General features: G+C 36.0%; 1 protein-coding gene across 3 annotated transcripts in view; it reads left to right on the top strand.

Annotated features, from left to right (window-relative positions):
* The window catches only part of ADAMTS20 (ADAM metallopeptidase with thrombospondin type 1 motif 20), a 176,838-nt gene that overhangs the window by 124,793 nt on the left and 26,582 nt on the right, over positions 1-25,463 (top strand). For all 3 annotated transcript variants that reach the window (XM_087855784.1, XM_045801246.2, XM_087855783.1), the window contains 8 exons: positions 9,142-9,309; positions 17,055-17,228; positions 17,304-17,474; positions 22,072-22,272; positions 22,821-22,950; positions 23,150-23,244; positions 23,330-23,424; positions 23,937-24,070. In XM_087855784.1, coding sequence (XP_087711910.1) covers positions 9,142-9,309; positions 17,055-17,228; positions 17,304-17,474; positions 22,072-22,272; positions 22,821-22,950; positions 23,150-23,244; positions 23,330-23,424; positions 23,937-24,070 — 1,168 coding nt within the window. The remainder of the gene's footprint in view (positions 1-9,141; positions 9,310-17,054; positions 17,229-17,303; positions 17,475-22,071; positions 22,273-22,820; positions 22,951-23,149; positions 23,245-23,329; positions 23,425-23,936; positions 24,071-25,463) is intronic.

The raw sequence follows: 25,463 nt of genomic DNA, 5'->3' as shown, positions 1-25,463 counted from the left end.
TTGATTGGAAACTCTGCATTTGGGTAGAGTTTGGTAACTGATTTTCCCTGTAAGTCAATACTTGAAGGTCTGTTCTTTTGGAGACCCAGTTTCTTGAAGAAGGACCCTCTAATGCCCTGTCCGTGAGCAAGAATAATATGGGCAGAGAAACTAAGTAAGGGTCAAGAGTTCAATGTGTAGAATTCCACTATTTTTCCTTCAGCTTTCCCAATTCAAAAGCTCCCCCACGCACACATTTAATTTCTGCAGGGAAGGAGCCTCTGGTCTGGCAAATGAGGAGTGGAAGAGTAGCAGCACCCCTCCTTGCATCCGTTGCTGAGCCTCTTGGCTCTGCAGGTGCAAGTTTGTCTTCCTTCATATTGGTCTTCTTCATTCCTTTTATTCTCTTTAGATCTTCCAAAGTTATTGAAATCTATTTGATACACTCTGTGCAGTGAAAAAAATTGATGAAGGGGAAATGCATACATATGGTCACTCCACCATTTTTAACTGTAACTGGTTAATTTTTTAAACCAGATGTCTATTTGCCTTCCCTTCCAGTTTCTCTTCCTTATGCCCACTGTGACTATAATTTAAGGTGTATCTGATGTGTTTTTCAGTATCTAGGTAAGCAGAGGTGTTTTTTTTTTGTTGTTGTTGTTGTTTTGTTTTTTTAGGGAGAACAAGATAGGCTCTTGCTGGAATTCCATTGAAGTGATTACCCTCCTATCTCACCATTGAATGAAATCTGTATGAACCTTGAAAAATCCCTATGTTCCATTCAAGTGTTTCAGAGAGAAATCCATGTCATTGATTGTATTTTCACCATTTTATATTTCCTCAGGATTAGGAAAGGAAGAAAAAGGGGAATGGAAGGTTAATATGCATTTAAAGAATTGCGTCAAGCACTGTTTTAGGTTATTCATATGTTACCCTTTAATCTCACAACTACCCTAAGGTAGGTATTATTCCACTCTCTGGTGAGATAACTGAAGGTCAGTAAGGTTAAGCATCTAGCCCAAGGTTGATCAACTACTGACAATGGAGATTCAAATGTAGGTGTCTGATTCCAAATCCCATGCCCTTTTATTCTGTTGTCTACTTGCAATTGTAAAAACCATGAAACCCCACCTGAAATTTGACATAAAGAATTCATTTTTAATCTAATTAGGATAATTTTGAAATTAGCTTAAATTCATTGAAATTAATCCCTAAAATATTCTTGCATCACAACTATTATTACATATGATAGACAAATACGTTCAATGGATATTGTTCTTTTAATTTCAACTCTGACTTTGTCTTATCAAGCATTCATAGATCTCATTTTTTACTTCTCATCTGAGAATTCTCTGTACATATTCCTTTTCAGACCTTTATAACCCTACTTGAAAACAAACTACTTGGCTTTATTTCTGTTAACTCCCACAGCTAACACAAAAACATTTGTAGAAACTTGAAATGGTAAATCCTGCTATTCTGCAGGCACTTGATTTTAAGAATTTTGTAAATGTTACCGTAGCAATGCCTTAAAAGTCCATATTTCTTTAAAGGTATGCTTTAGTTATTTTTCTGATCTTTTTACTTTTTTTTTTTTTTTGGTCTACCCACACTGAATAGTTTTCTACTTTGTTCCATCCAGGGAGGCAGATGCTCGTGATTCTGGATGTAGGCTCCCAGGGGACAAGAGTGGGGTTTTCATCATGGAATGTGCCATGTGGTCTTACAAAAGTAACATCCCAGTTGTGATTTGTATAAAGACATTAAGAAAAAGTAAACTTACAATAATGGCCCCAAAAGAGTTATTGAAATTAGTCAAGATTTCTATTATTTTCTTATTGACAATAACATTTTTTCCTGTTACCATATAATTGCAAAGATTTATGTTACTCAATGAGTCAATAAAAACTCTAAACAGGAACTCTTTAGATGAGTTCCACTTGCTAAACAGATTTTATGGAACAGTCTGAAATGTTCCTTATCCCTTTAGAGTACATACAAACTACAAGAAAGCTAAAAGAATAAATTATAATACTTAAACTAATGATAGTTCTTCCTATTTCTTTTGCTACAGTGTTTATATTTTGAATTAGAATTACATTTACTATTTCATATAGCAAATTAAACCTGAGTTTAACTTTGACCTGTTTGTAGTGATTGTTCATCTTATTATTGAAGAAAACTAATCCAATAATTGAGTATTTTAGTTATCTTTCACTGAGGTGATTTTTCATTCTAATTTTCTAATATTTTATGTGTAGAAAATACTATATGATAAGTAAAAATTTCTCTAACGTACTTGCCTTAATTATTGCAACTTTACTTCAGGTTTTATATTTGAAGGTGAAAATAATCACAAAACTTTTCCAAAGTCATAATTTAGAAAATATTAACAATTATAATAAATTATCTTTAGTACTTCCAGTTGAGTTAGCCAAATTAATTACACATGAGGTAATCATATTAGCTTAGAACTGTAAATTGTGTACATTAATATATACATTTATACAATATACATATATATTTAGAAGTAACATTTTATTTATTTATTTATTTTTAAAGATTTTATTTATTTATTCGACAGAGATAGAGACAGCCAGCGAGAGAGGGAACACAAGCAGGGGGAGTGGGAGAGGAAGAAGCAGGCTCATAGCGGAGGAGCCTGATGTGGGGCTCGATACCATAATGCTGGGATCACGCCCTGAGCCGAAGGCAGACGCTCACCGCTGTACCACCCAGGCACCCCTAGAAGTAACATTTTAGAACATGAAATAGAAATTAAAATGTTATAATTAGCACAATGATGTGAATGTAAAGAAAGTTTGCTATTATGTTAATAATATATTTCTTTTCCCTTTCAGTTGGGACTCAAAACATTTTTGCAAATGAATCTGACTTTAAAAAATGTTAAATATCTGAAATTGCAAATTTTCAATTAGAGGCAATGCAATAGAATATGAACTATTTCAGTAGTGATTATTTTTAAGACCAAATGCTGTCTTGGTTTATTAAAGCTGCGTAGTCAAAGAATGTAACAGGTTAAAAAGAATTTTCAAACTCCATTTAACTCTAAGTATAACCTTTCAGGAAATACTATGAATAGGGTCCCTGTTGATAGATTTAGTATCTTACTTTTTAGTGCACATATGCATTGAATTAAAGGAACAGTAGCAGTACTATTTTGCAGAGTTGACATCCTACTCTTAATATGCGTATTTTGTCATTTTTTGTTTTAACACAGGAATACCCTATTCTAGCATATTCTGGCTATTTATTCTAACCATGTTAATGTTTTACTTCTTTATATAATAACTGAGGAGAGCTCAATTGAAAATAGTGTTCCACCAATGTGGGGAATGACCCTTATTACTGAGTAATTATATAAAACTCATATCTAAGATTTTACTGTAATTGGGCTCTTAGATATGTGGGTGTTACTGGCTTGCTGAGGATTTCAAAAACCATGCTGTTTCTGGGGTACAGATGCAGCCTCTTTATTTTATTTAGAGAATATTACAGGCTTCTTAAAAATCAAAAAGAATAGATAAAACATACATGCATGAATGCACACACACAAGTGTTTTATTCCACAAAATATCTAATTTATGGTCTGTCTTGATCTGAAACTATCATTTCCTTATTATATCATTTCATAAATAAATCTTGTTTTGTGATAATGTTATAAAGACATTTAACATATAATCACCAAAACATTAAAAAAATTCTCTTGCACAATAGCTATGGTCAAAATTTCCATTAAAAATTTTAACTTTATTACAGAAGCATAACATAGTCCAGTTTTGAAAAAGATCAAAATAAAGATAAATAATACATGTCCCTATATTGAGAAATTCATTGATTGTTTTGGAATTGTCACTTAAGGCTAACACAACAAATTCTCTCAAATTATTTCAAGAGACACTCCAATACCTGATTATATTTTAGCTCTAATTGCGTTTAAATCAAAACCACTCCATTTTGTACATTATAATTTGATGCTTCTTCAGTTGCACTTAATGGGAATGATTTCTGGTTTGTAATAAAGCGTATTTGGATTTAGATTTGTAATGGGTATGATTTCATTCCTGTGTGTTTAGCTCTTCTAAAACAAAAAGATTGTGTGAACAATTTTGTCACCTGATAGTAGGTTTTCCTTGTTTGTCTGAGGAAATTAGCAAGTACCTGCCATACAGTGAGCAATTGGATAACTATGACACCCAGCCATATGGCTGTGAGTTTTTACATTTTCAGCAGGTAACTGACAGATGACGTGATATCTAGAAATAAAGAAAAAATTCACTTCATCTAATTTTTTTCCAGTTTTATTGAGATGTAATCCCTGTGTAAGTTTAAGGTCTACAGCATAATGGTTTGACTTATATTATGAAATGATCATTGGCATAAGTTTGGTTAGCATCCATCTCATATAGATATAATAAAAAAGGCAAAAAAATTCCTTGTGATCTCTTAGAATTTACTCTCAATTTCCTGTATATATTATGACAGTGTTAACTATAGTCATCATGCTACCCATTACATCCCTAGTACTTCTGAAGTTTGTACCTTTGATCACCTTTCTCCAGTTCCCCCCTCATCTCCCCCCACCTTTGGTAACCACAGATGTGATCTCTGAGTTGTTTTTTATTGAAGACTCCACATATAAGTGAGATCATACGGTATTTATCTTTCTCTGACTTATTTCACTTAGCATGATGCCCCCATCGCCCATCTATGTTGTTGCAAATAGCAGGATTTTCTACAGTTTTATGGCAGAATAATATTCATGGTATATATGTATACCACAGCTTCTTTATCCATTTATCAATTGATGGACCTAGGTTGTTTCCGTGTCTTGCCTTTTTAAAGTAATGCTGCTATGAACGTAGGGGTGCTGATATCTTTTCAAGTTTGTGTTTTCATTTCCTTTGGATAAATTCTCAAGAAATGACTGGCTCATATGGTAGTTCTATTTTTAATTTTTTGAGGATCCTCTGTACTATTTTCCATAGTGGTTGTAACAGTTTACAATCTCACCAGCAGTGCACAAGGATTCCCTTTCTCCACATCATCACTGGCATTAATTATCTCATTTTTTTGATGATGGTAATCCTAACAGGTGTGAGGTGATATCTCATTGTGGTTTTGACTTGCATTTCCCTGATGATTAGTGATGTTGAGCATCTTTTCATGCACCCGATGGTGATGTTTTCCATTTCCTAGAACTGGAGCTAAATAAACTTTATTGCCCTATTTTGTTTAACAAGTGAAGTGTCTAGAATCAACATCTTTCACAAATTGTCAATTGATTCACTCTTCTGTGATATCTTTAACAAACAAAATAATCCACACCTCGAATATCAAAAGTAATCCTATTCTGGAATTACGTATAACTTTAAAAACTTGAATAGACTCGTTCCAAAACTAATCATATTAGAATGATTAATTCCAAAATTCCATCTTGGAATTGAAAGTGCCATCCAACCTGCACAATTCTGGAGATTCTATTGCATTTTTAGGGCTTGCAAATTCTACATTTATTTTAAATGTTTTCTTTTCCTTACATAGACATTTGTCTTTACCTAATTTATAGGAATCGTCTGTTCAGGTTACTTGTATTTACAGGTTACTTGTGCTACTTCTGAAGTAGATTGTATCCTATATCTACTGTTCCATGGTACTCATGAAACTATATCTCAAAATTTAAGACTCTGTCAACTAAGGACAACAAGGATGATTTTTAAGAGCTCTTTTGACAAGAATGCTGGAAAATATACAGTGTTAATAAAATCTTAAGGCAGTAGGATCGTATCAGGAATATAAAATAGAGACAAAACAAAACAAAACAAAAATTGCTGGAGTGCCAGAGAAAAGAATTGTTTGTGGTATCTTTACAACTCACAACGTACTGTGGTTTGAGAAAAAGAAGGTAGCATTTCACTAGTTATTTACTTCATGACTACCTCATGCCAACTAAAACATTATTCTTTGCATAACATGTTCTCTTTTACTTAAATCCTCACATGGAATTCATCGGACATGATAAAATAATGTATTTACTCCTCTGCAAAACTTGAGGAAAAAAAGCTCTACTTTAAAAGTATGACCAAGCATAATTTATTTTGCAATTCTTTGATTTTGTATTTTTTGTCTTAGAGAAACTTTGTGTTTATAAACCAATAAATACATTTCAAGGAATTTAAAATGTTTTAATAAATTCGAGTTTAACAAAAACAAATAAGAAATGCTTACACCAAGGATCAACATCAATTAATCAGCCAATATTTATTGTACCTGCCATTTTGTGGGTGATGTGGGTAATCTCTAAAAGGTCCTTGACCTCCAGAAGTCTGGGTAGATAAAGCATGTGACAAAAGTAGAAAATGATGAAGTGCTAAAAAACAGAGTGAGACTCAGAAAAATTCAGAGAAGTGAAAGATTGATATGTATTTACCTTAGACATGGTGCTGGCTTAGAGCTTTAAGGATAAGTCACATTTGGAAAACACCAGGGGAAGTGATTAGTTGAGGTAAAAGGAAATAACATGAATTTAGCATTCTTGTTGAGTGAATACAATATATGCCTAAGTAGAGCAATGCTGCATGTTGAAAAGTAACAGAATGCAAGGTCAGAAAGGTATGTTGACTGGAATTGAGTGGATCAAGAAAACAAGAATATAAGTTTTTATTTACTATTAAAGATAGTGGAGAGCCATTGTCCGTTTTTGAGCAAAAAAATGTTTAAAATTATGTTTAATAATAGTCTTGGTTAAAGATTAGAATAATAAGAGAAAGAAGATCTTGAGTTAGAGTAGGAGACACTCTTCAGTCTTGTGAAGAATAATCTTGACTTTGATACAGTACTACAATGTGTGAGTTACATTCCACTCATAGATATTGCTCATAGAGGAAATATATTGCTGAATTCTAAAGGAGGATATTCGGTATCCCCTTTTATATTACACAGTTTTGTAAATGAATTGGTCATTCTTATCAGAAATATCAATAATTTACTGCATACTTACTGTGTGATGCTTGGATTCTTGGCACTGTTAGAACCCTGAGAATTTTACAAAATAGGCACGTGGGCAATGTCCAGATAAGGATATTAAACAAATATATGACCATCCATCTTTTCCATCAACAAGTCTACTTCTTCAAAACTGAGTTTAAAAGTCACCTTCTCCTTGAGTACTTACCAACTGCCCAGAAAGGAGTGGCTACTTTTCAGAATTCCTTAAATTCATAATTTTTATTGTATTATTTTAATGGTGTTTATGTCTTGTGTTTTTTCTTGATTTTTATTGGGTTTAATATTATCTAAGATCTAGTTTAGTATTCATCTAATCAGTAGTATGTGTCATTTAGATTATAAGCACTTTGAGAATAAATCAAGGGCAAAAGCAAGAGATGTTTAATGAATCTGTCTGCAACTCTTGGTATATGGTAGAAACTCAATAATATTCATAGAATGAATAAGATACTAAATATTTTTACATCTTCCATAAGAACAACTGTGTTGATCTTAAATATCCACAGTAATGCTTACTTTTTAAAAGAGGCTAACAGGGGAGTAATGAGCTTTCTTCTGTTCTAAGGAGCCTAAAGGTTAGAAAAAAATGATATATATCTAAGAAGAAAAACATTTTTTCCATGTGTGAACATGTATATGTACTACTTGATGGTATATGTTTGATAATCAATAATATGTGATGTTTTTGGTGTAAAACATGCCATATCTTTGAAAAATAGACAGTGAAGACAAGAAACTGAGAAGTACCCAAGTCAGGAAGAGTAGACATATAGATAGATCCAAAAGAGAAGGTCAATAGGAAAGAATGCATACTTACTACAAGTTACAAAGATCCCTTAGAGATTTTCACAGAATTAAGTATGTTCTAAGTGACATGTAAGGCTGTGTTAAAGAGAACATTTTGGATATGGTAATAAGTCTTAATAGTCAAGGCATTGTATTAAATTAATTGCCTACACAAATGAAATATAGTATTGTAGATAATATAAAAAGATAAATTATCCCCCAACTATTTTTTAATTTAAAATATTTTAATCATCTAATAGTTTGTATTAGTCTAACAGTCTTTGAACTGATAGATAAAATGCATAATATATTATCTAATGCTCTCTGAACTCAGTATATGTTTCTAAATGAAACCATATGTGAACAGCTGTCTCAGAGGTATGAGAGGAGTTGTCTGGAATCCATATCTTTGCTTAAGTTTTCCCTGGTACATATATCATGCTGAAAATTGCTGATGTCCTGAGACTGTATAAAGGACAACAGAAGAGGAAGCTAATATTTACTGAGGATGCACCACATGTAACAGGACTGGATTAGACCTTTCATATTCTTGATCTCATTTTCATAATAAACCTGTAATACTGGTGTTGTTATCTCCATTTTTGTAAGTGAGGAAATGGAGTCTTGGACAGGTGATGAAATTTGCTTGGAGTTGCGCAAGTAGTAAGAGGCAGACCTGGTGTTCAATACCAAAGCCCAGGCTCTTCCACTACATTGCCCTGACCTCACTCTTTAAATGGCAATGGGCTGAAAAATGAAGTCAAATTATTATTTCACTCATATCTTTACATAGATTTTATATTTTTTTAACTGAGTATATTGGTGGGTTGATGGTACAGAGATATTTTCCCAGACTAATTCAAAAAACAAAGCTGAACTGAATTGCACTAAAAAAAATGATTTTTCTCCTTTCTCCATCCCTGCATTGAGAAATCATTGCCTTTTTTTTTTTTATCATCCAAAGTATACTTTGCAGTGTTGGAAACATGGGGTTAAAAATAGAATAGGTGGTAACTATACAAAATTAAAATTAAATCATCATGTGTGATAACAGGAGTTAGCTGCAGATAGTCTTTACCCTTAAAAGATCTAAAACATTTATGTGCCAGAAGAATGCCTGGTATACTGTAGTCAGTCAGTACTTTTTATGGAATTAATATATACCTTATGGTATCAACGTCCATTGATGGTCCAGGGCAGATGGACAGATTATAAATTCTAATTAGAAAAATCAAAAGTATATCTTAATGAAAACATCAAAGCAATGATGTTTTGATTCTTCGTTTTGTACATGTTGAAGATAAATTAGTCAAGATAAAATTAAGTGTATTTGTGTTTATTTTCTAGTGCTCAGCTTCTTGTGGTAAAGGTTTAAAGTACCGTGAGGTGCTTTGCATTGACCAATTCCAAGGGAAATTAGAAGAAAAATATTGCAGTCATCTACAGAAACCTCGAACACACAAAGCTTGTAGATCTGCCAGATGCCCTTCATGGAAAGCCAATAGATGGAAGGAGGTACGTGCTATATTTTATAATTATAAACGTATTTTTGCATTTAAAAAGAAAATCTCAAGTTTGCTTCAATAACCTTGAAGGTTTTACTCCACTAAAATGTGTCTGATTCTGTTACACATTTTTTTACACTATGCTCTGAATTAATAATGTACAGTTGCGAAGTCTATAGTTAAATAACAGATTAGTTTTTGTGGCTGTAAACTTTACAAGAAATTCTGTTACTGAATACCAGGGGCAGGGACTACTGATAATCATATTATTATTCCAGGTAGTCTACTTGCTCATGCTTTAGCAAAGGCTATGATATAAAAGATTTCCCATTAACTTAATTTATTTCATAAATGCCACTACTACCTACTAAGTTGTTCAAGAAAGAAACACTGCGTCATTCTGTCTCTTTCTCCCTCGATCTTGTAGTCAGTCACTCAACAGGTTTTTCCAATTCTCCTCCAAAGTAACTCTTGAATCTCCGTGCAAACACTCCAGTCTAGTTCATCACCGTTCCCGGGTGTACGATATCCTCTCTATATGTATTTTTGCCATTATTTACTTGCATATAGTGTGAGCTCTAGAATAGCTCAAATATCCTTGTATCTCTTACTATCTTCTGTGATGGGCCATTGTCTCCGTGGTCAGTCTACAACCTAACCCATGCCTACTCCTTCGGCATTGTCTTGGGCCACTGAATCTCAAGGACAATAAATAACTTGTTCACTAAGCACTTAAATTAGTGTCTAGCTGAATACTTCTTATCTTGAATATTGTGATTTGGTTGTAAAAAAACACTTTCCAACTCTTAATTTATATATTTGTCATATTGTGGTTTTTTGCTTAAGGTCAGGGTTTGCCTTACTTTATTTGGACCACGATGTGCCAGAATTATGGCAAAGTGGGTTTCTCCCAATGGTGAAACACTGTAAAGTCACTGAACCCAGCTTGTGTCAGAGACTTCCTAATTCTGACATCAGCCGGGAAGCACAGGGGGATGGGTGTGGAAGTGAAAGAGGCTTTTTCTTCTTGGCCACCATCATTCCTGTTGATTCGCCAGGATTCCCTTGTGGTTGTGCAGCTGCTGCAGCTGCTGTGGTCGGTATTCACGAGGGACGGTTTCTTACCCTTGACCTCCAGCCCTACAAGAGCAAGTCAATCATCAGTGCTAACAAATTGGCCTTGGCTTACCACCAAGTATGAAATTATGTAAGACTCACTTAGATGAACATGTTTAAAGGGTTTCTAAGATACAGATATGAATATTCAAAGAGTATAAAAAACACAGATGCTTTTGTACAGAGTCTGCTTTCTTCTCTTTGAATTGGTTTTGCTTGTCATAGAAATTAGCTTCATACACCCACACAGCCCTCAAATCTCTGCCAGAAACAAATGACCATTTGTGAAGTTGTTGGCTTTTGATTTATTCTATAAAAAGTACCCACATGAAGTTAACAATTGCAGGCTGTCACTGCACTACATGTAATAATATATTCAGCAGAAGTGTAATTTCGGAGGTAGTTACGAGATAATCACTGGTTGCTACTTTGTTCTGACTGTATAAATTGTAACATTGCTTTAGTATAATCACTCTCTATAAAATAATTTCATTTTATTACTATTTTACATTATACCTCAAATGGAAAGACTCATTTAGCAAATTGTGACCACAGAGGTGCTCAAATGAGTTTTGAAGTAATACTCTTCATTTGGTATTTGAGATCATTTTTCAATGAAAGGATTTAGTAATGCATTTTAGTGACTGCTGCTATACAGAAACAAACATTAGTATACAGAGCCATTTGTCCTCTGGCTCCAGATGTATACCGTTAGAGGAAAAGTAAATACTAGAATCATTTAAAAAGAAAAAAAAATTCCCCCACTTTCTGAAACCAGAAAGGTTTTTTTGTTTTGCTTAAAAAAAAAAAAACACAAACTTAATTTTACCTATTTGGGAATACTAGCTTTGCTTGTATATTCCAGTTTTTAAGGTTAGCATGGTGCCAGAGTCCTCACTGTCTCGTGCTCCATCTACTTAGTTCAGTACCATCCAAATGTAGTTTTTATGCTCAGGAAAAAAAAGTCTAGAATTCTTGCCTCCCCTTGATCATGACAAATCTGCTGGACAACTTAGAAAGATGAAGTAAAGAATCTCACTTAACCCTGTTGAATCTAGAGTCGCCTGATACCACCCACTTGTCTGGTTCCCCTTCTCTAAGACCCATCATTTTCTTTCTACCTGTTTAAGATCAGAGCTGGAACCAAAGGTGATAGAAGTTACAAAATCTCACAAATTTATTAGCTAGTGCCCACTTCTTCCAAAGCCCCTGAAAAATATTTTTTGAAACTATATGCTAAATGTTAGCATTTTAAGTGATTTTGTATTTCTACAATTCCATATTTTCTATATTTTCAAAATACATAAGTCCATATTTATATCTTTTCAGAAATTTCTGATGTATACATATATATCTCTTATAACCTGAAAAGATAGTAAATCTTGAGTCCCCATAGCCACTGACCAAGAACCCCCAGAACCTCTTCCCTCTTCCCAAGCAACGTTTCTACCATTGAAGATAGGCTGGAGCCCCAGGACAGGGAGGATGTCTTTTTTGCTCTGGGGCTGAGTAAACTCTGCTTCTCTCTTCTGGCTGGTGCCAGTAGTTCTGTTCTTACATTTCTATGCTGCCTGCTCACTCTCTTACTTTCTCCTCTTTCTTGATACTTAAGATGGCCTTTCTTTGAGTGGGCTGAGATGACTAACTCTCTGGTTTAAGGCATGTATCAAGAAGATTTTCAAGACAGAAATACCTTTATCTCTGCAAGAAAGGTGAAGAAATGTAAATAGGAAGGGAGCAACAAGGGACAGTCACTTCCTGACATTGCTTGGAAAGGAGAAAACAACCACTAAAGAGGCTAAGTAGCTTGCAAAGATCACAGACCAAAAGAGTGTGTGCGTGTGTGTGTGTGTGGAGGGGGAAGCACTTGAACACAGGTCTATCTGAGCTTTCCTTACTATAGTTGCTGTCATAATTATTACATTATTATCATTATACATCAGCTCATCCTTACATTTCCTTAGCAACATATCGCCAGTCTTACGAGGGCACCTAAAGTCAACAAGTGTAACGTCGTTGTGTCACACAAAGTAATGCATTCAATAGAAATGTAATTTCTATGTTGCACTGAATTCATTGCAAGCTTATTTATATATTTTTGAAAGTTTGTTACATAAGTATAAGGTATATATGGATTTTACAGCTTAGGGAACATAACAGAGTTTAGTTGATCATATATTAAATATGATGTAGTTGTTTAAATTATTAGCAGCATATTAGCCTTTATAAATGATGGATAGCATTCATATCTTTGGTGCAGATCCTGCTCGGATTTTTGGAGCAGTGCCTATTCCAGAGGACCCACAATTTAAGAAAAGCATTGACAAATTTACCAGATCCCCAGAGAAGTACGATTAAATGGTTACAACTATTCTGTCAGCCCCACTGTGTTCTGTTGCAAGTTGGAAAAGCCCTGATGTTTATTGGCTTAAACTCAAAGACATTTCTTCTTTACATAACAAAACTAGGTCACTGGTTTTAAGTTTGATTCAGCAGCTTTATAAAGTCAGAGTGCTGGACTGGCATCTCTGTGATGTTATTGGTCAACTCCTATTGGTCATAAAATAGCTATCACTGTTTTAGGCCTTATACCATCATACTTCCACCCATGAAAGTGAATGTGTATTTGTTCTGTGTTGGGAAGGAGGACAAATTCTGGACAATGGGTAAATGTTTAACGAAGAATATTTCAGCTCAAAATAACTGAGTATTCGCTAACCTTAGAGTCACCCAAAAAATGGAATGACCACTTTCAGGACGTAGTGAATGTACCCCGCTTGAGGATAGGAAAGTATGGGTAGGTTTGATGGCCTTTCGTTTACTATTGCTGTAAAAGGAATTTCAAAATTGAAGAGAAATTGAAGTTACATATTCCTAGAGTTTCTCCTAACTCCAAATGCTCTACTATTGCTAATACTACTGCTCCATTATTGACTCACTTGAAATAAGCCACAGTCACAAATAACTACAAGGAAATCAAAACCTAAATCTTAATAGGAAATAATAAATAATGCACCAAGAGAGAAGACTTCATATTTGCATTTTAAATGATTTCTGAAATAGCAGTTTGATGAACCTATTTTTGCAATGCATGTTCTAACATTTCTTTAAGCCTGCTCTACAGTAGCTGAAATGGCTACAGTACCTGTGGATTGGCTAAAATTCACCTTCTCCAATTCCACTGTCCAGTCTTTCAAGTGCCAGTCTGTGCGGTATTATAGTATATTACATATAAATAGGATATTTGGCTGATTTTCTCTGTCTGAATTAAACTATGCAGTGTTGGCGAGTTAGTATGTTCAATCATTTGTGTTGTACTTGTAATTACAGTCTCACATCGCCCTCACATTAGATCTCTGGATTTTTAAAAAAGATAATATGGAACATGATTATAAATATGTAATTCTATTAAGCTGTTAAATAAGGGTGACTGTTTTAGAGTTAGAGGCATTCCTTGAGAATTCATGCTTGTAAGTCACTCGACTAAAGAGTGAGTAATCATATCTTCACAACATCCACCACCGTAGGGGGGACCTGGCTGGGCAAACGTTCTGCTTTGGAAATGTTGAATTTGAGGTGCCTCTGACATATCTATGTGGAAAACACATGGAATTTCTGTAAATACATAATACATTCTTTTTTTTAAAAAAGATGTTATTTATGTATGTATTTATTTATTTATTTATCAGAGAGAGAGGGCACAAGCAGGAGCGGCAGGTAGAGGGAGAGGGAGAAGCAGGCTCCCTGCTGAGCAAGGAGACCGATGTGGAACTCGATCCCAGGACCCTGGGATCATGACCCCAGCCGAAGGCAGATGCCCAACTGACTGAGCCACCCAGGTGTCCCACAAAAAGCATTCTTGCAAACACATGCAAATGTAAATGTCAAGGTCAGAATTAGGATCAAGGCTGGAGAGAACAGATTTAGAAAACTGGTGCATAAAGGAAACTGCTCCGAGCGCTCAGGGTATAAAGAGAAGCAGGTTATAAATAGAATCCCCGGATATGCTAACATTTAAGGCTTAACTGAGAAAACAGAGTCAGGTAAGGACTCTCAAGAAGGAGCGATCTAAGAAGAATAGAGTACCTGGAACCTGACGGGATTTCAATCACAGCCAGAATGGCTCCACATAAAGTCGTCAGTGCTGCTGGATGTGTCCATGAGATTAAGAAAAGATTTGAAATGTTTTTGTTGGATCTTGCAGTTAGGGTTATTGATGACATTGGGTTCAGAAATACTTCATTTAAACCATATATTCTCTTTTCTGTTCAAATCTAAAATTGCATCAGTTTACTTTTTTGTACTCTTTAAAAAAAAACCCTGGAAAACAAAAGGTTACTTGTTTTCTTCCAAGAAGTAGACCATTTTTTTTTTCCTTTTAGGGAAGAGGTCCACATAGTAGTTACCCACAGTCACAGTAGATTTTTCTAAACATGTGCTATGACCAGAGGACCAATAAACCACTGTGGTTTATTGAATTTTAGAAAATTATATTTGTCTGCTAGAACTTCTTGCTAAGCTGTGTTTTGTGAATTATTTTTTTCCAGGAAATTTTTTTTTTCAGGTTTAGAGGCAGGAAGTTTTCCAAATGTAGCTTATATTTCTAAAATTATCCCTGGAAAATGTTTGCAGGAGCCTTTTTTTATTGGCTAAACATTTTCACAAGAGGTTCGGATAAGCTAAACTACCTCCAGACATTTTAGTCTACTTTATATTGTACCCTGAATAAAACATACACTAAATTATTGTTGTCTCCACACAATGGAGCTGTTTTTTGTGAAAACACTCAATGAGGGCAAAATTCAACTGCCTAAGCATAAAATGAAGGTAAGTGTAAGCTATGTAGATAATACTGTTCTTCATAGGTTTAAAAAATATATATAAATTCTTTTCAAGTCAGTGGGTATGGCTTATACCCATTGCTTATACCCACTGCTTATACTTCTTATAATTCTAAGTTTTCAAGCATATTTGGAGTAAAATGCAACAATAGTTTGTACGAGGAATTCAAGTCTACAAAGTGAACCAAGTTCTTTGTTATTGTGGGATCTAAATATTTTTTCATTCATGGTAAATCCATATTCTGCAGATATACATTTATTGTTGTGGAAAAAGAAATTTGCCACTCTGAGACTCCTGCAGAAATATAGAACTTGGTGAAGGACCTGATTTTTTTTTAAAGATTTATTAATTTATTTTCAAGAGAGAGAGAGGGAGAACAAATGAGGGGAGGGGCAAAGAGAAGAGAATCTCCAAGCAGATATCCCGCTCAGTGCAGAGCCTGATGTGGGGCTCCATCTCAAGACCCCGACATCATGACTGGAGCGGAAATCAAGAGTCAGATGCTTAACTGACTGAGCCACTCAGATGCCCCAAAGGACCTGATTTTTTTTTACCCTTACAGTATCACAGGGAACAGTAATGAGACCAGATATTCCTCAGTGGGACTTCCAATCCCTTCTGGAATCACAAGGAGTATAGAAAACTAAACTTGCGAATTAAATACCCCTGGGCATTCTCCACACTTTATTAATGTTGGCACCATAGCTTTTGGCTGTAGCCAAGCTCTGTTGTAATACGACCTGGCATTCTAGAACTCAAGGGCCCTGAGAGGTTACCAAATCCTTCCGCATCCCCCTCAGGCAGCACAAAGACAGCTTGGCATCTAGAATCAGAAAGAACTGAGCCTCATCTTGCTAACTAGAGGCAGGATCTCAGGTCCTCAGCACTGCCTGTCAGAGGTAGAGCTGTTGTCAGGAATAAATGTATGGAAATGTTCTATGACATTTTACAAATAATACAGAATCTTCTTTGTGCGCATAAGGAAAATGAGACCTGGAAATGCTGACAAGATGGTCTAAGTTTACAGTTTATACGACGAACTTCCCCAAACACTTGTCCAATGAAAGATAATCACGGATCAACAGATTAGCAAATATTTGGATCCCCAAACTGTAGTAGGTGCTGCAAGTATAAAGATGAATATAACACAAGCTTGGAAATTATTATTCTTTTGAGGGAGATTATGCAGATAGTATAAGGATTTAAATGATATTTAAAAGCAATGTTGTAGGGGCGCCTGGGTAGCGCAGTCGATAAGCGTCTGCCTTTGGCTCAGGGCGTGATCCCGGCGTTCTGGGATCGAGTCCCACATCGGGCTCCTCCGCTGGGAGCCTGCTTCTTCCTCTCCCACTCCCCCGGCTGTGTTCCCTCTCTCGCTGGCTGTCTCTCTGTCACATAAATAAATAAAATCTTTTAAAAAAATAAAATAAAAGCAATGCCGTAGAATAGCTTCATTGTGCAGTGAGTTTAAAAGATATTAAGAATGTTTAAGTCAGAATAGAGAGTTATCAGTTGGGATGGAGTGACTGATATAACTTGTCACATAGCTTGTCATAGTGTCCATAAGGCTTGAGTAGGTATTGCAAAATAAAGAAAATTTATTTGCACATTTGTATAGACGTTTCACACTAGACAGTCTTAAAACTACTAATTGCATGTATTTTCTATCTAATGCCTGATGTAATATCAGGCTATGTTTGAAAGAAACAAGAAAACAGGCCATGGTACTATTTTGCCATCTTTACATAATTTGATATTTGTTAGCTAATTGTTCAAATCATCTGGGCTTCTCTGTAGTGCTCTGTGACCTGTGGCTCTGGAGTTCAGCAAAGGGATGTGTACTGTAGACTCAGAGGCGTTGGTCGGGTGGCTGAAGAAATGTGTGATCGATCCACCCGGCCTTATTTTCAGCGGCAATGTTGGCGTCAGGACTGCACACAGTACCAGTGGGTGGCAGGAGAGTGGCTGAACGTGAGTACCGACAAGCAAACTTTCAAAAACACTGCATGAAAGGATGTGTTATTCATTTTGTCATTGCACTTCTAGTGTTCAACATCATGTAACCAAAAAGAGACACATCGGCAAGTCAAGTGCACTGATGCACAAAGCATTCAAGTGAATGAGAGTTTCTGTGATCCTTCAACCAGACCTCTTTCAATCAAAAAGTGCAGGAACCCTTCCTGCAGGTATATTGTGGTGACAGGAGACTCATCACAGGTAAGGCAAAGAAAGAAGGTTAAGAAATTTTGCTCCTGGAAAAAACAACTGAGTCTCAAAGTTCATGCAGTTGTAACTGTGTCTAAATTTGCATACGGGGGCTGGAGGGGGCGCCTGGGTGGCTCAATTGGTTAAGCATCTGCCTTCAGCTCAGATCATGATCCCAGAGTCCTGGGATCAGCCCCACATGGGGCTCCCTGCTAGTGGGGACTCTGCTTCTCCCTCTGCTGCTTCCCCCTGCTTGTGTGCGAGCTCTCTCTGTCTCTCTCTCAAATAAATAAACAAAATCTTTAAAAAAATTTTGAATACGGGAGCAGATAATGGTATGCGTATCAACCTAGGGAACGGAACCACTGACATTTGGATGGTGCAGATAGAGTAATAGCAACATGTGTGTTAGTTAACCTTTAGTTTGGTTCCGTTCTAGTTCAGTTCTAAGTGTCAGTTGGGGCTAAGTGTGAAACCAGCTACCAGGACAGTGTGGCAAACTGGCCCTGAGGAGTTGCCTGCTTTTTGAAAACAGCTTTTTGGTGTATAATTGACAAACAATAAACCACGCATATTGAAAGTGTATAACTTGCTAAGTTTTGATGGGTATATACACCCATAAAAATGATTACTATATTAAAAATAAAGAGCATATCCATCACCCCAAAAGTTTCCTTGTGCTATTTTATACTTCCTTCCCCCTCCTTCCCAACTATAGGTAACCTAATCTGTTTTTTTATGTTAGGAACCCCTCACTATATTATTTTGCATTTTCTAGAGTTTTGCATAAATGGAATCACAGAGGATGTACTATTTTTTGTCTGATTATTTTTTTAAAGATTTTATTTATTTATTTGAGAGAGAGAGAGAGAATGAGGGGGGTGAGGGGCAGAGGGAGAAGCAGACTGAACAGGGAGTTCGATGCAGGACTCTATCCCAGGCCTCTGGGATCACAACCTGAGCCTGGGATCAGCCCCACATGGGGCTCCCTGCTAGTGGGGAGTCTGCTTCTCCCTCTGATGCTCCCCCCTCTGCTGCTCCCCCCTGCTCATGCGTGAGCTCTCTCTGTCTCTCTCTCAAATAAATAAACAAAGTCTTTAAAAAATTCTGAATAAGGGGGCAGATAATGGTATGCATATCAACCTAGGGCATGGAACCACTGACAACCTAAAGCAGACACTTAACTGACTGAGCCACCCAGGAGTCCCTGTCTGATTATTTTGATGATTATTAAGTGTTTTGAGATTCAGTCAGTTTGTAGTATGTATCAATAGCTTATTCCTTTTGATGATTAAGTAATATTCCAGTTTATGTTTATCTTCCAGTCCACTAATCTTCTGTGATGTCTGATCTGCCATTAATTCCCATCCTCTCTATTTTTCTTAATCTCAGACAGTGTAATATTTATCTTCAGAAGTTTGATTGCAGCTTTTTTCGTTCTTTCATGTCTCTACTTTTTGAATATACTACAATCAGTAATAACTTTTTAATGTCCTTTTCTGCTAATTCTAACATCTATGTATGTGCATTTACAATTGCGGTATTTTAGTATACTCTCAAAATTGTGCCACCAGGACCATGATCTAATGCTAGAACATGTTATCACCTCAAGAAGAAGCTCTATACAGATAGTAGTGACTCCTCATTTCCTTTTTCCCCTGAGCCCTGGACAACCACTTAACCTATTTTCTACATCTGTGGATACTCCTGCGCTGGGCAGTTCATATGAATCACACAATATGTGATCTCTTGTCTATGGCTTCTTTTACTTAGCATGGTATTTTTAAGGTTCATTCGTGAGGTAGCATATAGCCATCATTCATTCCTTTTTATGGATGAATAATATTCCATTTTAGGGATAGGCTACATCTTGTTTATTCATCAATTCTGAATAATGTTGCTAAGAACATTTGTGTACGAGTTCTTTTTTTTTTTTATGAATGCTTTTAATTCTCTTGGGTCAATACCTAGAAGTAAAATTTCTGAGTATTATGGTAACCATTTAATTTTTTGAGGAAATTCAAACCTGTTTTCCACAGTTGCTGCACCATTTTGCAATCCTACCTATTTTACACACTCCTGAAAAAAATCTCACTTGGTCATGGTGAATAATCCTTTTTATTTGTTTCTGGAATTTTTTGCTATGTTTCGTTGAGGATTTTTGTATCTACATTCATAAGAGATATGGGTCTATAGTTTTCTTATCTTGTAATATCTTTGCCTGGTTTTTGGTATGAGGGATATAATGGCCTTGTAGGATGAATTAGGAAGTGACCCTTACTCTTCTTTCTTTTGGAAGAGTTTTGGAAAGTTTAATGCTAATTCTTCTTCAATCATTTGATGGAATTTACCAGCAAAGGCTCTGGTCCTGGGCTTTCCTTTTTGTAACGTTTTTTTGATTTTTAATTCAGTCTCTTTGTTCCAGTGCTGTTCTTTCTCTCTCCATCCCAGAGTGTATTGTTATTGCTGTTTGCTTGTTTAGTGACTTTTTTAAATCTCACTGTAAAGTCTGTATCCTCTGTCATGTGTAGTCGCTATAGCTTTTGCTCGATTAATTTAATTGTGAGCTATTAATTGGATAGAGATTTCCTTAGATACCTAGAACCAATCTCCGGCCTTTGCCAAGAAGCTCTGTATGTATAGGCACCTCTAACACTCAACCAGGAAGTTGACATCTGTTCCTTAAGCTTTACATCCTGCTTTTGTGCATAGTTTAGATGTCAGTCAGAGATGAGCATGTAGGCCCTTCCCAGGTGCTTCCTGAGCATGTGTGGAGTCCTGGACATGAGCACAACCTTATGCATGTCCATAGACTTCTAGATTCCTATGAATATATTAGAGCTTTTCAAAGCTGTTACAGACATTTCGTTTCCCAGATTTTCTTTTAAGCTTTTCTGACCAGCCTATTTTTTGCTCTGCTATCCCTACTCTGGAAGCTGCAATGTTAAACAGTGGCCTTTAATTGGGTTCAACAAATACCCCTAGGGAAAAGGTTTTTAGTACTGGGCAAGCTCTGAGTCAAGTCAAATAAAGGCAGCCTTGCAAGTGGGATCTTCTAGAAAACCATCAAACAGTTCAAATTATGACAATTCTATGAGAAGGAGGCTTTGAAGGATGTCCAACCCGTTCCGCCTCTCTTGTGGCTGCCAGGCTGCTGGTTTTTACCACGTTTGCAGGACTATTGATTTTGAAGGCTACTGTGGAGCTAGAGAGGGGATAATGGGTATACGGTAAGTTAAAACACCACAAAACTCCCTCTTCATCCTGAGACTTAGCCTTGTTTCTTAAATAAATGCTTCCTGGATCTCTGTAAGCCTTTGGTTAATTTTCAAAGTTCTAGGAAAGTTAATTCTGACAAATTTTGCTAGTTTTCTCATTGCTTTTATGGAGGGAAGAATATTCAGAGGTCCTACCTTAGATATTTTCACTCCCTCTTGGTCTGTTTTGATAGATGGATTTTTCTCCTCATTATGGGTTATATTTTCCTGCTTCTTTGCATGCTCGCTAATTTTCCGATTGTGTGTTAGATATGAATTTTACCTTTATGGCTATTGGATATTTCTTACTCCTATGCATATATTATGAGCTTCGCTCTAGAATGAAGTTGTTCTCTCTGGGAACAGTTCCATCCCTTCTTGTCTTGCTCTTAAGATTTGTTAGGTCAGACCAGTGCATTATTTGGTTTAAGGTTAATTATTCCCCTCTACTGTAGCAAGTCCTCTACCTACTGTCCCTTGTATATAAAGTTTTCTGGTCTAGCTGGAGGGAATAGGCACTCTATCTGGTCCCATGTGAGTACCAGATTCAGTAATTTGTATCTTTTGTTGGTTCATTCTCTGGCCTCACTTGGTGTCCTCACATGTGTGCGTGCACTGGTCAGAACTCTGCTGTTGCCTCGTGTTTCCTTTTCTTGTTCCAAGACCTGGAATCTCTCTCAAGGTAGCAGACTAGAGCAGTTATAGCATCACTTGTTTTATTTCCATCTCCCAGGTATCACTTTATTGCCTAATGTCCAGTGTCTGAAAAGCCATTGTTTGATATATTTTTTCCAGATGTTTTTATTGCTTCAGGTTAGAAGGCAACTTATTTCATGTTACCCCATTATTGCTGGAAGCAAAAATCTGTTTGCCCATTTTTTTGATCTTTAATGTAGTCTGTATCACTTACGTATTTTAGTCAAATGGTATTATAGATCACATTATATGTTTTAAGAAAAATGTATGCTAACTCTTATATAGTTACTAGTAAGTTAAGGCTAATAACTATTCTTTATTTCCGGTAAGAACCCCTAATATGTTCCATTTCTCTGAAGTCGTCTACCAGGAGATAAATCTTCATCCAATTAAACTATTCTTAACAGTGTAACAGAAAACAAAGCCAAAAACCAGAGGCACTACAAATAGACAGTCTGGCATCCTTTCCACTTATTGGCAAACTCTGGAAATGTTACCTAATGTCTCTGGACATTTGTTTACCTATCTGTAAATTAGGCTAATAAATAAGATTATTGTGGGAATGATATAGCCTAGTATATATTAAGCACCTGGCAAATAGTAGGCCCTTAGTTTAAGGGCATCTTTTTCTCCCCTTATAATTGTGTATTTCTCAGTGTGCAGGTAACTGTGGATTTAGTTACCGACAAAGGATTACATATTGCATTGCCAACTGGCCTACTGAGAAATATAAGCTTCAACAACTTTGGCCTATAGACTATCGAGAATGTCCTGTGCTGCCTTCCCCTCAGGTTTACAAATGCAATTTTAGGAGCTGTTTGCATATGGCCACTTGGAAAGTGGGGAGATGGAGCAAGGTCAGTATATAATTATGAATTGAAAGCCTTTGAATGAGATTTTCTAGGTGTAAGATGCCTGGTAACCTGCATGTCTAACTAGATCTCAGAGTTGTCTCCTACCCCTTTTGTCTATAAAAACCACTATCAGTTACTTGTATAAATATTTCTTTTTCTATGCTTGCTATAACCTGCTTATAAGCAGGGACCGTAACTAATAACTTCTGTTCCTCTGAGAGTCTTGCACAGTGACTTGTATTTTGAGTAGATGCTTAAGAAATATTTATTGGTTAAGTGAAGAAGTAAATAGATCTAACATATGAGTAATCAAAGTCATTGGCACTATATTCCATTTCCAATTTGATAGAAAGCAAGTGAATATTGCTTTGCAATCTTAGCATATAACAATAAGAAAATCTCTGTAGTCTTAATAACCATCATTAATCAATGCATATCAAGGGACGCCTGGGTGGCTCAGTCGGTTAAGCGTCTGCCTTCGGCTCAGGTCATGATCCCAGCATCCTTTTGTCCATTGTATACTTCACCGCCAAACTGTACCCTCTTCACAGTGCTCAGTGACTTGTGGAGCTGGGACAATGGAGAGAAGAGTAGAATGCATGGCTGAAAGTGGTGGGTCCAGTAACTTCTGCTTAAAGCGTTTAAAACCAGATGCTCAAAAGAAATGTTACGTCAATGACTGTAAGTAATAGACTTTAAAAATCTATGTTCCTAGGAAGTTTTAATTAAAATTTCAAAGTAAATATTTGGAGAAGTCATATGTTCCACAAAACGTTTGTTTTTTCAGAGTATATTAATATTTGTGTGACTGAGCTAATACATTCATGCTCTGTTTGTAATTTGTTCAGTGTTGATAAGTTGTGTTCACTTGTCCTTGAAGGTAAAACATTTACCAGCTGCAAAGAAATCCAAGTAAAAAACAACATTACCAAGGATGGTGACTATTACCTTAACATTAATGGAAGAATAATAAAGGTATTTTGAAAACAGTTTGCATTTGATTTTAACATTGGATGTTGACTGGAAAAAGCTTTTCTAAATGTTTGCATGTTCCCTTTAGATCTATTGCGCAGGCATGAACTTGGAGAACCCCAAGGAATATTTATCATTGGTCAAAGGTGAAGAAGACAACTTTTCTGAAGTGTATGGTGTTAGGTACGAGATTTTTGGCTTATGTGTGCACTTTTATGGCCCATCAAGAGAATTAGAAGTTCCAGCTTTCAGAGTGGCACTTGAGTATCTCACAAGTGGGACAAGTAATTTAGGAGCAGGTGGACGTATTAGGACCTAAGCCAGATGTCGTCCATGCCTGTTGAATACTGAAGACTTGAGTATTATCATGTGCTCACAGAGAGATTGACTAAGAAGAATACTGAGGATGAGCTGCGGAACAGAGAAGAGTTTACAAGCTACGTGTATTTTAATAGAAATGAAATTAATACATAGTAAAAGCTAGGAGAACTGTAGCTGAATTACTTTCCATAAACCATTCTTGAACTTCCCTTTGAGAATTATGTTAATTTGAGTGATTTTTACTTCTTTCTCGTTTAACTTACTGACAGTATAATATTGAAGAGTGTATCTTCCCACTTCTGAAGTTTACCATTTATCTACATGATGGGGGAATTACAGCATATAATATTAAAAATATTCTAATGTTGTTTCAGACTACAAAATCCATATGAATGTCCTTTTAATGGAAGTAGGAGGCAAGACTGTGCGTGTAAAAATGACTACCTGGCTGCTGGACACACTGTTTTCAGCAAAATAAGAGTTGATCTCAATTCCATGCAAATTAAAAGTAAGTGCTGAATCTCCAAAATAGAAAGTCTCTATTTGCTAATGAAATTCCAACAATATGCTGGCATGTGTGGTAGCCAGGGTATATAGAAGGGCCTACCATTGTGCAGTAATTGCTTAATTTTTCAAAAAAGAACTTATTGGGTACAGAATTCCTTTGCAATAACATGGACCATGGGGACCCTTAATAAAAATGTAGTGGTAATGACAGTGATAAGATGCTGCCCTTCCAAGATATAAGCCTCTATCTTAAAATCCCCAATTACATTAAGGACAAGGAAGTTAATATCCTCAACATAGTTGTATAAGCCTTTTGCAGGGCTTAAAGTAATAATTAACATTAGTTTCAGTTCACAATTTGTCAAGTATTTTGCTATAAATTGTCTCATTTGATCTTTTTTATAACTCTGTACTAGTTAAGGCAGAATTGTATCACATTGTTGCAAGTGATGAAATTAAGATGTACTTATAAAGTTAAGTGACTTGTCCCAATTCATACAGTTAGTAATTGGCCCTGAGAGATAAAGTCCCACCCACAGATCCTAGCTTCTGTACCTGTTGCCTTTCTAGGAAGTAATTTAGAGTATAGTAAAATCAAAATATATTTATGGAACCCAATACACGCTGAACATGATGCAGCCTTCCATCCTGGAGCTTGCATACCTACAAGAAAAGGCAAAGAAGTTCATTTCAGAAGCAGAAACTCTAAATTGCAATTGAATCACCGGTCCCTAACATGGTGTATAAACTACATAAAGAAACAAAAGAATTATTGAGACAGGGAATGCATGAGTACATAATCTCTAAATCACAGTCACATGATGATGATCTATTATTGTTAGTAATAATAGCTACCATTTCCTGAACACCCACTGTTACTGCACTGGGGAAGCGTTATCTGTTATGTTTACAGCTCTGGAGTTAGACTGTCTGGGAGTAAATTCTTTGCAGTTATGTGACCTTGGAAATATCTCTTTAAGCCTAAATTCCCTCATCTGTAAAGTGAAAAGCTGCCTCTCAGATGTTTTTTCTTTCTTCTTTCTTTCCTTCTTTTTTTCCTTTCTGGTGAGGATTAAAAGATAATACTTGTAACATACCTAGTAAGTGCCTTGCATATAGTAAATGCTCAATAAATGTTGGTTGTTATGTATGTTGTAGCATTGCTAAGTACCTAAGGGGAACTTGGTAACTTATTTGCTGTTTATTAAGCTGTTATATTTCATTATTTTATCAAACAACACTGCCATTTGCCAGGCATTAGGCTGGGCCCTGAGAATATAATGTCAAATGTATACGTTTTCAACGTCCTGGTCTCTCTTTTCTTTCCTCCAGTTTGGGTGGCAAAAACCCAGTCTTGATTAAACATTTCCCCTGTGCTTCACTTGCAACATGAA

The sequence above is a fragment of the Ursus americanus genome, chromosome 25 (assembly GCF_024610735.1).
Source record: "Ursus americanus isolate L20-20 chromosome 25, mUrsAme1.1.p, whole genome shotgun sequence".
Classification (NCBI taxonomy): domain Eukaryota; kingdom Metazoa; phylum Chordata; class Mammalia; order Carnivora; family Ursidae; genus Ursus; species Ursus americanus.
The sequence above is the reverse complement of the archived record's forward strand: the minus strand, read 5'-3'. Positions and strand labels throughout refer to the sequence as shown.